Source organism: Mercurialis annua, linkage group LG1-X (assembly GCF_937616625.2).
Source record: "Mercurialis annua linkage group LG1-X, ddMerAnnu1.2, whole genome shotgun sequence".
NCBI lineage: Eukaryota > Viridiplantae > Streptophyta > Magnoliopsida > Malpighiales > Euphorbiaceae > Mercurialis > Mercurialis annua.
The window spans coordinates 12,669,472-12,689,312 of record NC_065570.1 but is presented as its reverse complement, the minus strand read 5'-3'; the positions used below and the strand labels follow the sequence as shown (position 1 = coordinate 12,689,312).

Here is a 19,841-nt window from a genome sequence, read left to right as displayed (position 1 = left end):
TAATAAATATGTTTGATTTATCTATAATTATATTAAATTGTTCATATTAATTACCAATATTTTTATTTTAAGTCTTACTGAGTTATTTAATTATAAGGATAAATTTAAAAAAATTGCAATAAATATTTTTTTGAAATCTTAATACGACAAATATTATGAATCAAAAGAAATTCTCAAATGCGACAACTATTATAAACTAGAGAGAGTAGTTTATTAGTGAATTTCAAATAAAGATAATATAGAAAAATTAACTTTAGAAATTGTTATTTTACTAAAATTGGATAATAATATTGGGACAAAAAATTAAAGAAAATAGACAAATCTATTGTGATGGAAAGAGTATAAAATTTAACCCAGAGCTATAATTTGAAAGTCGTATTGGAACATGTTTCATACTTTATTATTCTTTTATTCTTGCACATTGGCTTCTTGTTTCAAATTATGTTCCACCGGAATTAAAAAAACATTTGCAAATAACTTTAAATGGTTTTTAAAACAAAATTTGCAGTTGTTTATAAAAACTGTTTCTTATAATATTTTTAAAAATGATTCAAACTATTTCTGTTATCATTGTTTAGACTAGTAATTACCCATGGCCCTTGAGTTTTAAGGCCCCGGGCAAGAAATCCCCTAATGTTTAAAAACGGGCACAAAACCCCCTGATCTTTATGGCGACGCTCACAAAACTTCCTAAATCCCAAATATGACAAAACTTTAAATGGTTTTGGAGATTTGAGTTTGATTTTATGGAGCCGATTGAATGCTCACTCTTGCCAAATTTCAAACCAAATAAATCTCTAGCCCGAACTAAAACAGAATCCTAAATCATGACCCTAAACCAAACCTGAGTTCCAAATGGACCATTGCCTGAACCAAACCTAAACCAAATCCGAGTTATGATCCGGATTACCTGGAATCAAACTGAGTCCTGACCCACACAACCCTGGAATTTAACCGATTCTTGACGTGAACCAGCCTAAACCGAGTCTCAAAAAAACCAAATTGAATCAAACTGGCCCAAACAGTGTCCCGATCAAACCAAATTGGATCAAACCAACCAAGACCAAGTCTCGACCAATTTGAACCGACCCAAACCAAGTCTCGAGTGAACTAAGCTGACCTAATCTGAACCGAGCAGAACCGACTCAAACCAAGTCACAACCGAATGAAACCAAAATGAGTCGCAAACAAATCAAACAAAACCAAACCCACTCGAATCAAATAGAGTCTCAACCAAACCAAACCGAACCTCATCATGACCAAAATGAACTAAGCCGAATTAAATGGGACCGACCAAAGCGAATCGAGCCAAAATTCCAACCCAACCTAACCCAAATCCGAGTTGAGCTCGAGGTCCAAGTTTGAATTGCGTCCTGACCTATTAATTAATTCTAGCTTAATTATATCATTAAAACAAAAAATAGTTTAATTTTAGTCTTTGTAAAGACAATAAATAAGAAAATGGAATTATAATATCAATTTCCTCCTATTTAAAGGTATATATATTAAATTAAATATTTTAATAAGCAAACAAAAGTTTAGAGATTATACAACATACATGAAAAGTAAAAATATGGTGACATTAAAAAATTTGATTAGTACATATTTCCTCCTACTTAAAAGTATATATATTAAATTAAATATTAAATAATTAAAATTTGAATCTCAATTCTTTTTAATATTTTAAAAATTATACAACATACATGAAAAATAAAAATACAAAAATCTCGTTAAAAAGAAATAGTATGTTATTTAACTTTAGAAACTAGAAAATAGAAAACAATAAAAAAATTCAATAAGCAAACAAAAATTTAATCTTCTAAGGGCCGGCCTTAGATGAAATGAGGCCCTAGAAGGGTTGTTTTAACATTTTTTTAAATATACGCTTGCTTTATCTTTTTTTATATAAAAAATGACATTTCACTATTTTTTCTTATAAAATTACGCTTTTAGTAGATCATTGGTAGACTTATTGAATCGTTAGTAGATTTTTAGTGAATTTTTGATATATTTTAAAAAACATTATTTTTTTAAACAATTAAAAAAAATCTATTTATCAATAAAAGAATATAAAATATATTTTTTAATAAGTAAATAAATAAAGAGAGATCATCTCTATACGGTTAAAAATATATAAACTATATATTATTTTTATTGGCACACTGATTATAAATGGTTCCAATTAATATTTAAAATAAAAATTACAACACCTATTTTTAAAAGAACCAATGATCATTTTATATTTTAAATAACTTAATATTTTTAATAAGATCTCATAGGAATATAGGGCCTTTTTAATTTAACATCCTAATTATTTAAATATATAATTAATTTTTAAATAAATTTTCCAACACTTATCACTAAAAAAAACCCAATAAACATATAAATAATTTAATATATATATTTTTTTAAAGAACCCCATCTAAAATGGGGCCCTTAAAAACTTGAGGCCCTAGGCATAGGCCTTAGTGGCCTATGCCTAAGGCCGGGTTCTAGTTTTCTATTTGAAAAACAAAAACACTAAAAAATAGAGAAAATAAAAAGAAAGTTAAAAACAGAAAATAGAAAATATTTTCTATAACTAAACATGATCTTAAAATTTGTTTTGTAATGTTTTGAACATTAGAATTAAATTGCTATAAAATTGAAATTTTGTGATTTGTTTTCCATTATCCCTATTTCCGTCTCTCTATCTCTATCTCTGCTCTTCCCCTTCTTTCTTTTTCTCTTCTTACATTACAATATTACATGCATGAAATACAATTACTTCATGCACACCAACTTAATTATTACTTTTCCAATTATACTGAGATGTAAATGTTAGTGCTTTGATTCTGGTATGTTCTTTCTTCTATTCATATCCTAATTTTATGTTTTTTTTTATAGATTAATTTAGTTAAAGTTAGTTAGTTTTGTTGGTAATAATGTTGATTTTGGTTTATAAAATTGTGCTTCACTTGTTATTATTGAGCTCAAGCCTTCTTTTTTAATAATATTATGTGCAAATGATAGATTTGAAGATTTATACATTTTTAATTGGTAAAGGATATAAAAATAACAAAGTTATTAAAATAATAACTTTAGTTATACTTTTAATTAAAGAATTAGAAAAGGAAATTCCATTAGGATGTGGACAAGCAAGAAAAGTATATAAACAGTTTCTTGATCCTTGTTGACAAGTTCTTTCATCAATCTTTCAGAAAGGGAATGATAACATAAGTAGCATTTTTTTTTCTTTTTCTTTGGGGGGGGCCTTTATTCTGAATTGAATAAAATCTGACCTATGCATTACATTTTTATGAATGATTTGATTTATATTTATATTGAGATGGGTATCTAGTATATAAAAAAGAGATTCTGTTATTTTACCTCTTCTGGAAAACCTTTTAAATATTTTTTTCAGTACTATATATATTTTTTAAAAGACAACTTGTATTGGCTCTCCTCCACTGCAAAAGATTGATAGAACTAGAGCTGATCAATGGGTCCGGTATCCGCACGGTGTGTCCAGGTCAGGGCTGCGTGGTCCGAACTCGATCGGATACTTGGTCTCTTTAAGTTCAGCCCTACCCTGAGTCTGCCTAGCCCCTTTTTGGTATTTCATGTTAGTTATATACTATGTATATTCGAGTCCGCATGATTTTCCAGTTTTCGATTTCAACTGTATCTATTTTTTTAAAATTAAAATATTTTCACTTAAAAAGGTTAAATATTTTCATTCATATTTGACATATAGTTTCAATTACCATTACTTTTAGAATATCAAAGCCTATTTAGATTATCTGTTAAATATGAAGGATACTTTTAAATCTTTTCTAGTCATGTAAACTAAACTCCAATTTGAAAAATAGGTTGAATTGAAATTAAAAATTGAAAAATAGAATAAACCTGGCTGCTTTGAACATTTAAAACATAAAAAAATCGAGAATATATAATATTTTTGAATAAATACATTTAGGTCTACTATTGTTTCTGACAGACCACTAGCTAAGGTTATATTTTAACCAATGAATGGTGATAAAAGCACCTGGACCAACATCAACATTATATCTGGACCACCAAAACTAATAGGTCCAGTTTTTATATTTTCTTTATTTCTTTTCTTCAATTTTGTAAACTTGTATGAAACTAATAAGATAAGGAGAAAAAGAAAACTGAGGATTTGGTTACATTAAATTGACATTATTAATATGATAGTCCTCGTCATTTTCATTCTTAAATACATCCATGTTCATGTCTTCAAATTTAAGCCCCACCTTACCATTTTTCTTATTTTCTCAACTATATTGCAAGATTTATATTCTTTAAATTTCATATCCTAGTGTGTAATTCTTTAGTTTCTAAAATGTGATATTCATCCTGCATACTGAAGAACATGGTTGAAATGATATTTCTTTTTTGCATGATAACAAGTGAGAAGCTCGTTTATTAAGCTAGAAGCTCATGCGATTTTGCTATTTGCGCGGAATTCTTATCTTTTATATTATTATATAGGCGCTCGATCATTATTCTAAAAGCTCGAATCATACTATGTTTATACGGAATCCTATGTAAATCTTAGATCATTAAACTAAAAGCTTGCATCATCATGCTATTTTACGCGGAATCCATATCTCTTAAATTGTTAAGTAGACTTGAATTCCATCATTATATACTAAAGTTATACTTGGTTTATTGAATAGATAGCCTGAAATATAATGGAAGAACTACTTTTTAATTTTTGAGAGAAATATTTATTCCATTAAATCATGGAATAACAATTGTAAGAAACTATTATTACATAAATCAAACTACGAATTAACTATTCTACTTTAGAACTATTCTATAAACCAAACATAGCGCAAAAGTTCGACTCACGCAATTTTGAGTGGAATGAGCCTATCAATGTGCAATGCTATCATAATACCGAAAAAGAGCAACTAAAGTAGTCTTTCAATTCTAATGAACTACACCTCCCATTATAGTGGAGATAAAATTAGGTGATTCTATATTGTGTCCAAGTCAGCAATCTACCTTGCATGCCCATATTGTTTGAGAAATCTGACCTTTTTTGCAGAAAAAAGTAAGAGAATCAACTTGACTACTTTTAAGTTGTCTACTCTCTTCCATAAGAAAAGATACCACAAACCATAACTCATTTGGTTAGACATTCAACTCCATTATAGATGTTCCTGCTTTGATTGTATTAGTATGTCAACAATCTCTACACTTATAAATTCACCACATAAATCTTGCATGGCTTACAGCATATGAATGTTTAAATTTGTCATAATATATTCATAGTCTGTTTTAGTTTTATATTCTTGATCAGTTGACTTGTGTAGCAAAAGAATTTGTCAAGTTCTTAATTTTGATTTCTTTAAAGTCCTTTGTAGGGTTGTGTAAAAGAATTTGGATGGGACCCTTGTTGGATTAAAGGTGAGGTAAGGCCTACTTGCTTCCCAATTTCATTTCACTAGTGAATTCTTAGTGTGTAGCACTTCTTTGCAACCATAACTTATAGTGGATTTTCATGTCTATGATCTTCAATTTGTTTATGTTTGTGATGAGAGTTATGAGGAAGAACAAAATGTTACTCAACTATTTGAATATGTAGCTTTCGAATCTCTATGTTTTGGTACTTTCTTCCATGTCCTCTTCGAGTTGTTCTGATTTTCCGAGTTCCGTGTTATAATTCATTGTTCGTGTCATTATGATGCTCTCTGATTTGTTTCAGGTGAGATATTGTAAGTGCATATGCTTTGCTCGTTATCTTGAGGTTAAAGGAAGCGGAAAATTGCAGAAAGATGAAGTTTATGAAACTTGGGACGCGCCACGATACCTTCTACACAGAAGAGGCTACCAGGTATGCAGCAATAGCTATCTTTCAATGGGAGTTTCATGTGTATATGTATATATAATGTTCGTAATTTCACGGTTCAGGTCTGTGATTTCGGATGTACCTAGTGACCTTGTCATTCGAATCAACAACATTAATTATCTTCTTCATAAGGTATGAATTGAGAGGACTATTTTGAAAACATTTCCTGGTTTTCTTGTTTGATTCTTTGCTATAATATTACACTAAAACTATATTCATTTTTACTTTTAAGAGTTTCATTTTGAATTATAGAAATGCATTTGAAAGTCAGAAACTTTATATTTACAATCTATTCTTGTAAAAAATATAGTTCCGCCGGTTTCTGTTTCTGCATTTCTGTTTCCTAGCATAGCAGATTCTATGTTGGCTTCCTATATGATTTTATTGCAGATATTATGCTTACTGATTTTGATTTAACTTAGCTGCAGTTTCCGCTTCTTCCGAAATGTGGCCTCCTACAAAGACTGTGTTCCGATACAGATGATTCAAGCGCTATTACTATCGAACTTCACGATATTCCAGGAGGAGAAGAGGCTTTAGAGCTGTGTGCCAAGTATTGCTATGGCATAACAATAAACCTGAGTGCCCAGAATATTGTACCTGCTTTCTGTGCAGCTAAGTTCCTTCGAATGACTGAATCTGTCGAAAAGGGAAATTTTGTTCTCAAACTTGAGGCATTTTTCAATTCCTGCATTTTGGAAGGTTGGAAGGACTCCATTGTCACATTACAGACTACGGTTAGGTTGACAGAGTGGTCGGAGAATCTCGGAATCATCAGAAAATGCATTAATTCAATCGTCGAAAAAATCCTTACTCCCCCACCAAAGGTTAATTCAGTTACTTCTATAATCAATTAATTACAAGAAAGAAAGTATGCATTTCAGGAATTCGGAACATTCTCTTTGTTTCTGCTGAGAAAACTGACTACTCTCTTCTGCAGGTTACATGGTCCTACACATACACCAGACCAGGGTTTAAAAAGTCTCAGCAATCCGTCCCCAAGGATTGGTGGACTGAAGACGTATCTGATCTTGATATAGATCTCTTTCGATGTATAATCACAGCCGTAAGATCTACATACATGCTGCCACCGCAACTTATTGGTGAAGCATTGCACGTATATGCTAGTCGTTGGTTACCAGACAGTACAAAAACTCATCCTGCACAGATTTCAGTCACTCAAAATGAAGATACAGAGAAAAACAGAAAAATTCTCGAAGCCATTGTAAGTATGATTCCAGCAGATAGAGGGTCAGTATCCGTTAGCTTCTTGCTAAGACTTCTTAGTATCGCGAATTACTTAGGAGGAGCATCGCCTATTACGAAAACAGAACTCGTTAGGAGAAGCGGTTTGCAATTAGAGGAGGCGACGGTGACTGATCTAGTATTTCCTTCACATTCATCATTCAATCAGTGTTCCTATGATGTTGATTTGGTTGCATCAGTATTGGAAAGTTTCTTAATGCTATGGAGAAGACAGTCACCGCAACCTGTCGAAAATTCGCAGTTTATAAGATCGCTTAAAAATATCGGAAAGCTCATCGATTCGTATCTGCAAGTGATTTCAAGAGATAAGAGCCTGCCTGTATCTAGAATGGTTTCACTTGCTGAAGCTTTGCCTGATATTGCAAGGGAAGTTCATGATGACCTTTACAAGGCAATCAACATTTATCTCAAGGTATAGCTATTTTCATGATATCTGCTACTAAAACATGAATCATAAGGTAATTAATTTTGGGAGCTGCTAAACTTTCAGATTATTTTTTTGATCAATGGGATTTTAATTTGTTTCATTTTAATGACTAAATTTAAATTTCATTTCAGCTAGAAGGATTTTAACACAGAAATAGCGAGTTAATTCTTGACTGCTTGTGTAATTATAGAAAATAATTAGGTATAATTACCATGAATAATCAAACATTGATTTCCACATACGCATAATTTGGTTTCATTTCCAGTAAAATAAAATTAAAATTTATCACCAAAATAAAACAAATCAAAATTTCGTGACGAGAATGAAATAATTTGGAAATGTATGACTCTTAGAATCAATTACCTCATAAATCTATATCGTCAAGCATTAGTTCACATACTCAATGGGAAATACTGAAATGAAAACAGTAAAATAAAAAAAATTACAAAAATATAAAGTTTTGGAGTTTCAGAAACACTTCCAGAAACAAAAATGAAATGTTGAAAGGAACGACTCGACAAGTTTCATTGAAACGGAAATGAAATGTTTCAGAAACGCTTGTTTTATAGAGGAATTTTCTCTTAATGTGTAGAAACTTTTAAAATTGCCATTTTGCTGACTCATTCATGTTTTGACATTTCTGTTTCTGAGCAACAACCATAATATGATGAAGATTCACTTTTTTGACAAAACAGGAGCATCCCGAGCTGAGTAAAGAAGACAGAAAACGTCTCTGCAGGCATCTAGACTGCCAAAAACTATCGCCAGAAGTACGAGCACACGCAGTGAAGAACGAACGACTGCCATTAAGAACCGTGGTGCAAGTCCTCTTCTTTGAACATGAGAAAGGTTCCAGAGCAACAGATCAGAGAATGCTAAACCAGGAGACAAGAAGAGGGAAAAAGACGCAAATTTCCGAAGAAAAAATAAGTAAAATGCAAGATGAACAATCAACTGAAACTATTCCAGAAGGCAGCACGAGATCATCAGATCATCGGAAAATGAAGAAACAGCAAGAATCTGAAAGAAAGTTACCGGGCGGAGAAGAAGGAAGTTCAGGAAGTAAAATAGACCCCAAGAATATAATTCAGAGCAGAAGTAGATCGGACCGTGGCCGTGACAAATGCAGAGACAGGTAACAAAATCAACAAGAATAAAAGTTTTATCTGTATCCTTATATATATTTTGGCAATGCTGTGTCTATGCAATTTCTTCTTTCCTGCTCGATGCCTGAATTCTGAAACTCAATTCGATCATTATTATTAGTAATATGTACAATCATTAATATAGTGTTGTAGATATTAAAATAATACTATAATTCATTATTTTTAAGTTTGTAGAGGTGCTTTAAGTTTGTTGCTTTATAACTGGCTACATGCATTATTACATGACAATGTTATACACAAAGTTATGATCAATTTTGTGAATAGCTGCAATTTGCCTCCTCAACTTTGCAGCAATGACCAATTCACTCCAATATTTGACTCTAGTCTGAAAATTAGTTCATATTACCAAACGAAACTAAACTGGACGATTCACGATCTTTCTACATTAATTTTGTTTTTTGTTTTTTAAGATAACTTCATTTTGTTCATTATTTCACAAAAAAAAATATATGAATTTAATAAAAATATAAATCTTTATGCACTTTTTTGTTATTTAGCAGTATATATGAATCACAATGCTGCATCCAGCCAGGCACAAATTGTCATTGGAAGGAAAGTTCTCACCTTTTCACTAATCAAATTTAGTTTTATCAATTTTTTGTGTATTTAAATTAGTTAATAGTTAGAAAATTGGATTAGCTATAATGGCCACTGGCTACTTCATGAATAAATGGAAATCATTTTCCATTTCGTACTCACTGCAAAAATAAGATGATAAAAACAGACTGTATTACCTTGAAGTATACAAGATAGAAGAAGTTGTTCAGGGTTATACAAATGGCAACTGCCGTTAAATCAATCACAAAATGATTGCCTATTGCTATCATCTTATGAGGTAAAATTGATATTAACTTACCAAGTATCCCTCCAACTCCAAGATAGGAATTATGCTTGCTTTTTCAGTTCAGCTAGCTGTCCAAGGACATGTGTGAGTGGTTCCGTAAGTTCATTCATCTTCGACTGGAAGTGACAAGAAAGAAAATAATATTACATCAAAGATGGAAGAATAACGTTGAAATTCCTTAATATGAGGCAGCTATGCAGCACAAATGACAACAATTTATGATAATCCAACGACAAACAGCAAAACCAATTTACTGCTTCCTTCATTACCACGTTTCACAAAAATAAATTATAATTATTTGGACTAAATATAAGTACGGTTACCAAAGAGATACATATGTATCCTAAACATTGAGGTATACCTTCAATGATCGGACAAGTGCAAAAACTTCATCGGTGCTCTCCGGACAGACATTAGCTATTACTGCTATCTGCAAGCATAGATTTTACATAAGAAAACTGCTTCATTTTTCCTGTGAGATACCAAATGAAAAGGCAGGCATGGAATAATACCTCCCCATCAGAGACGCCATGTTTTTTCAAACCGCTGGTATTTGAGTTAAAATTCAACAAGAGATGGTTCACTCAAAAACAAATGCTACAATATACAAGTGTAACAGATGGTTATACACAACTACTTCAGAAAATAACCAAAGGATACTCAAGAATTCGCCTGACAGACTGGGGATTTGTATAATGAGAACCTTTCTTTGCATGTGGCAGTGCCCTGTCAAATGACCTGAAAAAAGAAGAAAGAATTATCACTTAAGAGCATTTCTACTTGAAACTAATACCTGTGGATATGCTTTACTCACACTGGAAGTTTGATTGTGGCATCTTGAGATAGTAAAACCATCTGCTCTTGGATTCCTTGTAAGATTTGTGCGGCCTCGCAGTCCATTAGACATGTGGAATTCTTTGGAAGCTCTAGAATAACAAAGCAGATATTACAGTAATCTAGAATTCCATAACCAAAGATCCTAAGGCTCTAAGAATCAGCAAATAGCTCGGTATATATAAACAAAATTATATTATCTGAATCAAAAATCACTGGTGTCCTAATACACATAATATGAGACTAATGCTTATGATATCTAAGCTCAAGGAACACGGGATCAACAGTAAAGCCACACTACAAAGCATTCAAAATTTGAAGAGTTGCATTATGAAATTTAGCAATGAATTGTTTAATGATATTTTGATTGTTAATAGCCTCCTCAAAAGAATGCTAGTTATAGCTTATAAGTTCAGCTATTTCAGAACCAAGAAAATTGAACATTTAAACAACCAACAAGGACAGAAAGATACAGAGAAAAATAGATGTTGAGGAGAGTGAGAGAGGGAATGGACCCAATGGGGTTTCTTTGTGGACAATATCTTTGATTAAACACTGTTCAAGATAAAAGTAGAAAACAAATAGAAAACCAGGAACAGCATACATAACATTTATATTCACTAAGACGGGCAAAACAACATTTCATCATAGTTGGATAGAAATTTTATCTCATTAGCTTCCACTGGAAAAAATCACTTTCATAGGTACAAGCTACTAAAAATATTGGAAGATAAAATGAAAGGAAAATGTAGTACTAGGGAATTTTGAAGTAAAATAAAGGAAGAATCCAAGAAGGCATCAGTGAGTAGTAAACATTCAATAATGATAATTTCAGTACCCTGCTCTATTTTCAGTTCAAGAGTTTGTCGATCCTTTTTTGAGGAAGCCTTTCCACCATTTGACGTCTTATCTCCTTTACCCCCCTTGCTCATATTACCTATTCAAGAAAAAATCAAAAGCAATAAGAATCAACGATAGCAATCCATGAAATAACATGATGGAAAACAAGACTAATAGTCAGATATCAACCACTTGTCGTAAGATCCCTTGTTGACAACTTTTCCTGGGGATCCATATCGACAAGGAAGCTAGACAGACCACTTTCGATGCGAAGAAACAATAAATGAAATGATTCCAAAGAAAATAATTGGGTTTCCCGATAATAAGCAGGGCAAAGAAAAGGTACAAATAGTTGAAAGGAAATCAAACCTTTGGCAGCAGCGGAATTAACATTCCCGTTAGAATTCGATAGGAAATCAAAATCGTCATCAAGACCTAGAAATAAATATATAACAAACCCGTATTTAGACATTTAGATAACAAAGAGTTGCAGTAACAAATCATGAATAATATGTAACAATGTCATAAGACGATCATCACAAAACAAGTCGTCTACGGAAAAGAGCACAAGCAAGAACTCAATTTAGTTGAATTCTTTCAAAAGAGCACATTCTAAATTCTTGCATAATAGACTTCAAACTACTATAAAACTAAAACAAAGTTCAAAGAAACTCAAACCTTCGGAATTGAATTGAACTGTCCTTCCCCTATTAGACTTTCCAGAGCCGTCCTCCTTTCCTTTTGCTGCTGCTATTAGATTTAAAGGTAATTAAAAAAACCAACAAAGCCATAATTTCAATCCACATCCAAATTCATAGTAAAGGATAAAGAAATCAAACATGCATGTGGTGGAATTTCATTAATAACAACCCAAAATAAGTTTCACTATCACTAGTGATCACTGCAGTGCTCGAAAGAAGTTCAAAAACAAAAAAAAAACCAAAAAACAGTAAAAATGATAAACAAACCATGGTTAGAATTAGGAGGAGGAGGAGACTTGAGAGAAGATTTGAGTGCTGTTCCAGGCAGAGAGAACCCTTTTCCACCCTTCTCCATTTTCACTCTGCAACACAACAAAACCCAATTTTAAAGCATCATACTCCAACTAAACCTTGCATTTGAGATGGGGTTAAGTGTGAGAAGAGACGATTAAAGGTTTACCTAAATGCAAATACAAAGAGATGGACAGTCCTCCTCCGTATTTTGCTTTTCTGATTTTCTTTTGATTTCTTTCTCTGCTCTTTTGGAGCAACAGTGTCAGCTTGAACATACAAATTGTAGTGTAAATTACAAAAAAAAAAAACCCTATGAGTTTCACTTATTAGGCTGTTGCTTTTCAATTTCATTGGACATTGTAAAATTGTCAATCGTATCTAAATATACAGGCTAATAATCACCCATGGCCCCTCAACTTTAGGGGTACGGGCGCTAAACCCCCTGAAGTTTAAGGCGGCGCTCACAAAACCCCTTTTGGACGAAATATGACCAAAATACCCCTGGCGCCGTTTTTTCAGTCAACTGACATTTTAAAAAAAAAAATCTGACACTGTCATATCATCTGACACGTCAGAAATATATCTTAAAAATTTGAAAAACCCAAAATACCCCTAATTTAATTTTAAAAAAAAATCAAACCAACCCAATTTAATATAAACCAATCTATCAACCCAAAAACCGACCCAACCACCACCCCACCCGCCACCCGACCACCGCCGGAAAATTTTCCGGTCATCTTCTCCGAGATGACCGGAAAATTTTCCGGTTATCGTGGAAGAACGACGGATCTGTTCTTCCACGAAGAACAGACCCATCTGGGTCTGTTCTTCGTGGAAGAACAGATCCATCTGGGTCTGTTCTTCGTGGAAGAACAGACCGGATCTGTTCTTCCACGAAGAACAGACCGGCCGGAAAATGTTTCGTCCATGGCGGTGGTCGGACGTGGTGGCCGGAGAGCGGTGGGGTGGTGGTTCGGGTGAAAGTGGTTTGGTTGGATGTTATTGGGTTGATTTGATTGGGTTGGGTGTTTTAGGGGTATTTTAGGTGTTTTAATTTTTAGGGTAGTTTGGTGACGTGGCAGCTGACGTGGCAGCACTATTTATTTTATTTTATTTTTGAAAAAAAAGTCAGTTGACCAGGAAAAACGGCGCCAGGGGTATTTTGGTCATATTTCGTCCAAAAGGGGTTTAGTGAGCGCCGCCACAAAGATCAGGGGGTTTAGCGCCCGTTTTTAAACTTCAGGGGGTTTAGCGCCCGTACCCTTAAAGTTGAGGTGCCATGAGTGATTATTAGCCAAATATACACCTTTATATTTCAATTGGACCCTATTTTATAAATTAAACTCTTTTTCATTTAGTAATATTGAAAAAACTCTTAAAAATGACTTATTTAAATTTTTTTATTTGAAAAATTAAAAATAAAAAACTTATTTGAACTTTTTCACAATAGAAAAAAGATCAATTTAATATTTATAGGTGAAATTGAAAGTGACAGATGTGGATTAGAATGTAATTGGCAATTTTGCAACATTAAGGTAAAATTGAAAAGAATATAATTGATAAGGATCGAGGTTTTTGGGTCATTGGCCTATTTATTATTAATCAGTTATTTATTTTTAATGGGGAAAGTATAAATATTACCAGTTACCACTGTTAGTTACCTCGGGAAACAGGTAAACTCTTGAAATATTGGTTTCAGAATTATCCAAAATGTTATTAAAATGGAACATATATGCAGTCCAATTAACATTATAAAAAAAGAGTCCATTAAGGGTAATTGATCCGAAAGATAATTGAATTTATTTTTTTTATTTTTAGTTAAATTTTTAATTTTCTTTTTGGGCGCTGGATTTTGACTTTTTTCATTTTAAATTTTAGTAATTAAATGATTAGTTGGCAGCCGGATTTTTTTAAAATGTGAAAACTTTCCATATATGCATAATTTGGTCTAAAAACTCCTTTTCAAAATGAAACTAAGTATGTGTGATAAGTTTTCAAGATAAAACTAGCAAAATTCTGATGTTACATGTAAAAACCCAGCTACCACCTAAGCTCCTCTTCGAATGGCTCAAACCCAGACGAATATCTCATTTTCGTCTTCATCTGGGTTTGAACTAGACGAAAATCTCTTCGTCTAGTTCAATGAGGAGAAACTGGCGGGCGATTTTCTGCGGGAGGTGGAGGAGGCGGCGGCGGGTGGTGTGGGCAGGAGGTGGTAGAAGATGGGTAGGAAATGGTAAAAATGTAATAAAAATATATTTAATTTTTGTTTTAAAAATTACATATAAAATTGAAGGGTGCAAATAACTTTTTTTTTTCATGTGATGTGGCTGCCACATGGGATAAAATTGACCGGAATTCATAAAATGACCTCTCAGTGTAAGGTTTTATTCGTACCATTACCATTTTATAGCGTTTCGTTAGTAGACTGACCATTTGATAAATTTAGAAGGTAGAGTGACTCTCAAAATTAATTACCCGAAAGATACTCACAACCTTTAGGCCTTTAGCAGATATATTAACAAAGTAATTGTCTATAGAAAAACTCAAAAATAACTTGAACTTCATAAATGTTAGCACTAAATGAGACTCTAAGAGGATTATGGATGGCAGGGATGTTTTTCTTGATTACTTTGATTTGGAAAAAATATAAATCAGGTGGAGACTTTATTTTTGATCCATTACACAATCTATCAAATTTAGAATAGTTCCATTAATCTCTATATAATATAGCATCAATATTATTTTCGAAAGTATTGTCAAAAATTTCAAAAGTTGTTTTATGTGTACCAGTTGATTTTAGTGTGATATCACTATAAACTTTATAATCTCCCAAAATTATTCAGCTTTAGCAATCAGCCTTTAAAGTGAGAAAAGCTAGCACAACAGAGTTTCCAGCTCTAAATGGCGAAAGCATATCTCTCGCACTTGCATTTCATGTAGTCGCCGTTAACCCATCCCACACTCATGATAGCAACGACTTCAAGTTCGTTTCATCGACACAGCAAACAAACTTTATACGCAATGCAGCATGTTTATGTTTCCTGAAGGGGTGCGCTTTCAGTGCAAATGCCGATGCTGAATATGTTCGTTCGTTCTTCTAACGGTATTGATGATAATATCCTTGCAGACCTTGCCGATGCTTTCAAAAACGATTACAAGGCTTAGATTCAATTGGTTCAAATCGTTCTACTATAAACAAGATTGATAGCTTGCTGCTACAACTCTAATTAGATTATAAAATAACAAAAATTCAGGAACCAAAAGAATTTTTTAAAGATAGATATTTTTATGCTGAAGAAAGATAGACAGACTTTGCTGTTACGAACTCTAAAGTTGGAGGACCGTGGATGGAACTAACCCCGACATTTGCTGGGAATTCCATATCTGGCGTAGCTTGTTGAGGTTCAGAGCTAGAGCTGTTCAGACTCTCACTAGTACTCTCGTCGTTGCTATCTTGTTCTTGGCTTTCTAATACCATCTTTCTGAATTTCTTCAAATCTCTCTTGTATTGCCTCGAATTATACTCTCCGTTGCCATCGGACGCAAATAGAGTGCTGTTGCCTGGTGTGGTTCCGTTATTTAAATCATCTATGTATACATTTCCTTCCAAAGCTCGAACAATCTGATTTGCATAAAAAATAGCAGCAAGTAGTACATCAGTACAAACTTTTAACTGATAATAAGTAATATGATTATATTACCTGACTCATTCGAGGCCTAACCCGTGCTGAATGGCGTACACAAGCTGCAGCACTAGCAATCATTCGAGTCATCTCACTATAGTCGTAATCTTTTTGCAATTTGGGATCGACAAGCGCATCATAGATGCCATCTTCAAATGCTTGTCTCAGCAAAGGCCTAGCCTAGATGCTCGTAAAATGACATTATAAGTGAGCTTGGAAAAACAAATCACATTCTTCTGTATATGATTAATGCCATATTCCATATGCATCAAGCAGAATTGTTTCAACCTACGGTTAGCGTCATTAATCAAAAACTTACCCAGTCAACTAAGAGAGAGGATTGAGTTCTATCAACAGGGCGACGGCCAGTAATCAACTCGAGAAGCATTACACCAAACGAAAAGACGTCTGATTTCTCTGTAAGCTGCCCGCTAGATGCGTACTCTGGAGCCAAATAACTACAGAAAATGAAGGTGTCGTAAAAGAAATGTTTCAAAAATCTCTAAATTATAGCAGAAAACTAAAGACAGAGAAGCGTAAAAATCAATTGGGCGAAAACTATCTGAAAACTTGATCGTGTCATTAGCATCAAACAAAATATTCATACCCAAGAGTTCCCATCACTCTAGTTGACACATGAGTTTCAAAATCTGAAAAATACTTTGCAAGTCCAAAATCCGCAACCTGTACAAACAAGATTTAAGTTGAGAAATGCTATGTATGAAAAAACATCATATATAATATTGAATTACACCAGAGATACATTTTAACTGACTACATGTTTTTTTTTACCTTCACTACAAAGTTATCATCCAGCAAAATATTGCTTCCTTTAATATCTCTGTGTATGATCCTGGGCTGACCTGAAGATACATAAGTTTAAGTACAAAAAATGGGCCAAGGCTTGATAACTAAATGAACCAATCAAAGAATACTCACAGTCTTCATGAAGATAAGCTAATCCTTTTGCTGAGCCTATGGCAATTTTCATTCTTGTTGCCCAGTTCAGAGTTGGTCTTCCTAATCCTGTAAGGCCAATCATGAAACGTTGGAATGCAAATTTTAAAAATGAGATTAAATTGCTAGAAAATTAAAACAACTGATGATAAATAAGTTGCACTGACCATGTAAATGGAATTCCAATGTGTTATTCGGGACGAACTCGTAAACAAGCATCCTATGGGCTCTACTAATGCAATATCCGACAAGTGAAACAAGATGCCGATGATGAACCCTGGTAATGATATCAATCTCTGCCTGAAATTCAGCTTCTCCTTGTCTGCTCTCTGCTTTAAGCTGCTTAATGGCAACCACTCTACCGTCACGGAGAATTCCTTTATGGACGTAACCGAATCCACCATGACCAAGATAGTTCGAGTTGGAGAAACCATTAGCTGCTATCTGTAGTTCTTCATAAGTGAAACAGCCCTGTGATGGTGTCACAACAGAGCCGGTGATAATATTCCGTTCATTGGAATCGGGACGAGGAACTTGTGAATTGCGGGGGGCATGTTTTGGCGGTGGTGCCACTCTGTTTTCAGTTGGTGAAGGGCCGTTCTGCTGCCGACGCTGAGGTAGGGCCGTGCTATGGTCATCTGGAGAATTTAATTGGCAAAACCATTTCAGAAAGAAATTTCATTATCACCCATTAAGTTTTATCTTAATTCAACAAAGGTTCATTTTGGCCATTGAATTAAGCAGAAAATATCAATTAAGGGCTTTGCAAAAAAACACTACGAGCTTGCTATTTTGGCTCGTTTTACCCCTTCCAATATCATATGTCAAATTATGATTGGACTATTTTATACATATTAGAGCTGATTTGGCGGAATATTATTAGATAATTTAACAATGAAGGGTAAAACGAGCGAAATTGTGAAGTTTGGAGCGGTTTTTTTTTTCAAAGACATGATCTTGATCTTTTGATTTTTTGTACCAACTTCATGGGGTAAATTGAACTTTAGTTGCATTAAAATTGCTCCCTAAATTCCGTTTTATTAATACAGTTATTTTTTTAATAATCTATTTAAAATAAATATAAGTATTAAAACATTACATAAATCAAACTTAACTATACATATTTATAAATTAATTTTGTTGGAGCAAAAAAAACCCCATAAAATATATTTCTTATAAGTAATTTGGTAACTTGATAGTTGATACTTCCAATTTCTTTAAATTTTAAAAGCCACCAAAATATTAGATTTCAAATTTGAAATAATAGAATTACACGTAAATAAAAAAATGTTAATAAATATATTTTCTATCGTACAAAATAAAAAAATTTAAGTAGAAATTGAATTCTGATCATATTTTGAAACCAAACATACCTTTAGATGTTTGCGGAGTTTGACTTCCAAGGAGACTTTGTTTCTGATATTTGTTCCTCTTCTTCTTGTAACAGATGACAATACCAACTCCTATGATCACCAAAAATATGGCTCCCACAGTTATTCCTACTATTATCCCTGTCAGAGCCTTAGAAGACAATCCTCCACTCGGTCGCGAGGGCGGTGGCAAAAACGGAGCAGGATGTGCAGGAGCTGCCGCCGGAGGTGGAAATGGAGGCGAAGGTGGAGGAGTAGGTTGTATGGTGATAGCAAGTTTTTGTCCGCCTTCGCAGTTCTTGGCGAGACCACAAATGTACCAAACGTTTCCTGGTGTTCCGTAAACGATCCTATCATTTCCAGTATACAATATCGGACCTGCCGAAGAGTTATCGCAGTTTCGGAAGGCTGTTTCGTTCACTTTGGCTACATTGTGGTAGCCAGCAGTATATTTGAAAACTACACCATTCAAAGTGTAAGTGGTGAGCATGCATTCTACAAATTTCAGATTGCAGAAAATCATTTGTGTTCTATCTGGATCATCATACTTTTATAATTAGGGTTGTCATAATGAATTACTCTTATCTTTTGATGAATTCGTAATGAATTATTACAGGATAACCCGATTCGCCAAATATTTTTTGATAAATAACAAAAAAACAGCAATCCGTGTCACAAGTTGTCTCAAGAATTCGCCTAAGCCGTTTATAATTTATACTACTTATTACACAGTGGCGCACTAGAGGTTAGGACTCAAAAAAAAAGTTGGAATATAAGAGAAATCATCGAAACAAAATAATACTATTGTAAAAGTGAAAAAAAAAATAACTGTTTCAAATTTGATTTAATAAAATTTGATAAATTAAAAAAAAACACAATGAAATCAGTAAAATTGATCACAACATAATTTTTTTATTCACATATATAATTGTATAAAGTTATTTCCTATAGACAGATATAAGAAACTCAAAAAACTATGAAGATATAATAAATAGAGAGGATCAATTTACTTACCTATAGCATCTCCAATATAAAAGTTCTTGTCTTTAACCCAATTTGTGTAATTATAAAATATAGTCCACCCTTTATCATCCCCAACTATATAATCTGTTGCAGAAGTTTTCACAGGAAATATAATCATAATAAGAAGCACAAAGATTACGGTTGCAACATCCATATTAGCCATTAGATTGTTGCATCCCAAAACTTTATTCATCCATTTTTGCAATTATGCGGCTATTGTTGTTCTAAGAATGCAATATCAAAAGGACATTGTTTACAAGAGTAGGACAAATATGGAACAAGGATGGCGTGGTGGTCTATAGTAAAGCAAATTTGGACTTCATGGAACATTCTTTAATATTTTAATTGTTATTTTAATATTTATCAATTTGGGTATTATTAAATTAATCGATTAATTATAGATAATAAAAAAATTTAAAGATGATTTCAATATACATAAAAATAATATTCCCTGTTGGGAAAAGTTGAATTTAAAATAACAAAAAAAAGTGTTATGTGTGAAATGAGAATATGGAGAGTTTTGTGATTTTTTCACATTATTTATGAGAACTCAATTTATTGAGTTTATAAATT

The 19,841-nt window shown here is 33.0% G+C and overlaps 4 protein-coding genes across 21 annotated transcripts; 1 reads left to right on the top strand and 3 right to left on the bottom strand.

Annotated features, from left to right (window-relative positions):
- Nucleotides 1–2,686: 2,686 nt before the first annotated feature.
- Nucleotides 2,687–8,885, top strand: LOC126657642 (BTB/POZ domain-containing protein At5g47800). Of its 14 annotated transcripts, none has more exons than XM_050352437.1 (7): nt 2,687–2,837; nt 5,376–5,423; nt 5,722–5,845; nt 5,923–5,992; nt 6,283–6,687; nt 6,801–7,538; nt 8,249–8,885. In XM_050352437.1, the coding sequence occupies exons 3-7, from the start codon at nt 5,787–5,789 to the stop codon at nt 8,690–8,692; spliced, it is 1,716 nt and encodes a 571-aa protein (XP_050208394.1). In that variant the 5' UTR covers nt 2,687–2,837; nt 5,376–5,423; nt 5,722–5,786; the 3' UTR covers nt 8,693–8,885. The 14 variants fall into 14 exon arrangements, with proteins under 14 accessions (XP_050208394.1, XP_050208373.1, XP_050208322.1 ...); XM_050352416.1 differs by having other exon boundaries at nt 5,717–5,845; XM_050352365.1 differs by having other exon boundaries at nt 5,366–5,423.
- LOC126657710 (DNA-directed RNA polymerases IV and V subunit 4-like) lies at nt 6,619–12,577 on the bottom strand. Of its 5 annotated transcripts, none has more exons than XM_050352472.2 (11): nt 12,399–12,577; nt 12,206–12,300; nt 11,916–11,987; nt 11,607–11,672; nt 11,236–11,334; nt 10,378–10,489; nt 10,224–10,301; nt 10,076–10,109; nt 9,925–9,993; nt 9,576–9,679; nt 6,619–8,790 (listed from the first exon to the last, which is right to left on the bottom strand). In XM_050352472.2, exons 2-10 carry the CDS (start codon nt 12,291–12,293, stop codon nt 9,605–9,607), a joined length of 693 nt encoding a protein of 230 aa, XP_050208429.1. In that variant the 5' UTR covers nt 12,294–12,300; nt 12,399–12,577; the 3' UTR covers nt 6,619–8,790; nt 9,576–9,604. The 5 variants fall into 5 exon arrangements, with proteins under 5 accessions (XP_050208429.1, XP_050208438.1, XP_050208422.1 ...); XM_050352481.2 differs by having other exon boundaries at nt 6,619–7,350; XM_050352465.2 differs by lacking the exon at nt 6,619–8,790 and adding an exon at nt 9,181–9,417.
- Nucleotides 12,578–15,444: 2,867 nt separating this feature from the next.
- Nucleotides 15,445–17,553, bottom strand: LOC126665024 (proline-rich receptor-like protein kinase PERK15; the record flags this gene model as incomplete). Its single annotated transcript, XM_050357697.2, has 7 exons — nt 15,445–15,857; nt 15,937–16,098; nt 16,238–16,376; nt 16,526–16,602; nt 16,711–16,781; nt 16,858–16,944; nt 17,043–17,553. Coding segments are annotated over 7 exons (1,383 nt in total), but the record flags the coding sequence as incomplete, so codon positions are not given.
- Nucleotides 17,554–17,729: 176 nt separating this feature from the next.
- Nucleotides 17,730–19,461, bottom strand: LOC126665020 (blue copper protein 1b-like). The gene is made up of 3 exons (XM_056106092.1): nt 19,260–19,461; nt 18,249–18,740; nt 17,730–17,857 (listed from the first exon to the last, which is right to left on the bottom strand). Exons 1-3 carry the CDS (start codon nt 19,459–19,461, stop codon nt 17,730–17,732), a joined length of 822 nt encoding a protein of 273 aa, XP_055962067.1.
- Nucleotides 19,462–19,841: the final 380 nt, after the last annotated feature.